The 2,447-nt window shown below is 36.2% G+C and overlaps 1 protein-coding gene across 1 annotated transcript; it reads left to right on the top strand.

Annotated features, from left to right (window-relative positions):
- The first annotated feature begins 318 nt into the window (after positions 1-318).
- Positions 319-855, top strand: LOC125838257 (uncharacterized). The gene has a single exon (XM_049517340.1). It carries the CDS (start codon positions 349-351, stop codon positions 853-855), a length of 507 nt encoding a protein of 168 aa, XP_049373297.1. The 5' UTR covers positions 319-348.
- The last annotated feature ends 1,592 nt before the right edge of the window (positions 856-2,447 follow it).

Genomic DNA, 2,447 nt, shown 5'->3' with positions numbered 1-2,447 from the left:
GCCGTACTCTTGTAGTTCTTAACCTATATTGTTTATGTGTTTTTGACTATTACACTATTTTACTTATATTGTTTATGTGTTTTCGATTATCACAGTATTTTTCATTCTATATCAAACTAAATCTGGTTAAAAATAATTCTCTTGTTTTTCTTCTTTCCGAAGAAATCTCCACTGCCTCAAGCTCGATCCTGTTCACTATTTTAAATCTACCTCCCCAGCTATTTCATTTCTTAGAACCTCTCTTTATAACCCAAAATCCCTTTAAAAAATACAGACAAAAAACAAATGCAATTATCAATCACCATTTTTCTTCTTCTTCTGATCGTTTCAACCCCAACAATTCAGGGTATGAGAGTACATCCTCTCTCCCTGAAATCAAACATTGGAGGAATTCATTCTAATTTTTCAGAACAGCAACAACACATTCCTAATTCCTCAATGAAGAAACTCCGGAGACTTCCTCACGTATTTAACTACTTTCTGGAATTGCCGTTCCGTTCTGACGCAGATGTGGCGGTGGAAGAGAAAGAAGGATTCTTCTGTTTCATGGCGAAAATCGAACTAGAAGGAGCTGGGGATGGACAAGTGAAGGCACAGGCAGTAGAGATTCATCCTGGGGTAACGAAGATCGTTGTGAGGAAGGGAAATGGAGACGGTGATGAGGATGAACAATTGAATGTAGATACATGGAGGTACAGGTTGCCTGCTTCGACTATGCCGGAGCTGGCCACAGCGGTATTTGTGGACGGAGAGCTTATTGTGACGGTGCCCAAGGATGACCATGGCCGTGGAGAGTTTGATAATGGATCTAGAGGTGTTTGGAGAGACGCTGACCAACTTGTTCTTGTACAATAGTTAACTTTTTCACATTTGATGCATCAATTACACAATTACTAGCACATCAGAGTATACGTTTTTTCAAACAAAAATGACGAAACTTCAATCATGATATATCTAAAGTTCAGCCATATAAAACTTCAAACATTGTATAAAGTTACACTTTCTCGAGACTAACTTTGAACACCATTTGTTCGAAGTTGTTTGAAATAGTACACGCAAAACAACAAGTCCTTGCCAATTGTAACATATAAATATGTATGTTTACTTAAACAAGGTATATAATTCATCCACATAATGAATAAACTTGGGCTCTTTCTGTTCGAGCACATGGTGATGATGTATAAATGTACGAGTAGCAATGTATCAAATCATTTTTATGATGATGCTGTCCAAACTAACTTGCGTCATTCCACTGTGTACTTGTTACCTCCCATCAACATTGAGTAACTTTGCAATCAGAGTTTAGGCAGATTGGTATCTTCCAGTGTCTTTTGATTCTGACTGAGATTTTGATGTTGCGAGGTACCAGAGTTAGCTGTAATAATTCAGAAATTAACTTCGTGAAAACCATTGTCCAAAATTTGAAGGATTAAAAGAATTTTACATGACATTAGAAATAGAGTAGTGTATGTTCCTGCCACAAGATTTATTGAGCACTGAACCAGAATTCCAGAAATACGAAAGACAACATATAGACATCATCCTTAGAAAAAATGGTTACACATCAAGCCCAGCAATAAGAATCACAAGAACAATAACAACAATATCTATTTGGATATATCAGCCTAACAGATAGGCTGCAGTAAATCTGAGCGGTATTATAAAGGCAGAGAACCAATAACACGTATTGTTAGCTTCATTAACTTATATTTTAATGTATGTTTTAATGACGACAATAATCCTAAATGATCTGCGCCAAAAAAAAGAGACATCCAAAATCTGTGAAAAGAAGGCATAATCAAGGAAGAATGACTTGTCTAAGATAGATTTGAATGAAGGAAAAAGAGCACACACTAACCACAAGAAAGAACAGGACACTGGGACAAATTTGAATACCTTGATTGAAGGAGAAAATCGCTTGGGTTACCTTAAGAGCAAAACACTGAAAACCAGATAAGAAGATTGCGCAACTTTTCTTCTTCTCTGATCAATCTTAGTGACATTCCAGATCAGAGATTAATTGAAGATCAACGAATTGATATCAATTCAATTCTGTCCAAGCAATGGTAAAGAAGCAGCCAAGCAATATAAAAGCAGATCATCATCACAGAAGTATTAAGCATTAGTTATTGTAATTATTAGTTACGGTAACTAAAACTGTTTTAGAGTATCAATAGAAGATTCCCCTTATTGTTTAGGAGTTCAGGTAGTAGTTAGTTTACTTAAGTTGCTGTAGGTTGTTCTTATCTGTCGTATTTAAAGTTTGGGTACTGAATGAATATGATTATCTTTTGACTACTTTCTTTATCTGATTTTATATGGTATGAGAGCCATCATAACCTCTCACGAGTCAGATTATCTTTTTTCCCATCTATGGCTGGCGAAACAATCCATTCGGTTGTCACTTCTGGTGATGTTACTGCTTCCAACAGCAGTGCTTCTGCCGC

Source organism: Solanum verrucosum, unplaced genomic scaffold (assembly GCF_900185275.1).
Source record: "Solanum verrucosum unplaced genomic scaffold, falcon-dt-bn FXZP01000079.1, whole genome shotgun sequence".
In the NCBI taxonomy this organism is placed as follows: Eukaryota; Viridiplantae; Streptophyta; class Magnoliopsida; order Solanales; family Solanaceae; genus Solanum; species Solanum verrucosum.
Note: the sequence above shows the minus strand (reverse complement) of the source record. Positions and strands in the feature narration are given on the sequence as shown.

Bases quoted from the DNA above. Each gene is read 5' to 3' on its own strand.
- LOC125838257 (XM_049517340.1), top strand. From the start codon at position 349: ATGAGAGTACATCCTCTCTCCCTGAAATCAAACATTGGAGGAATTCAT.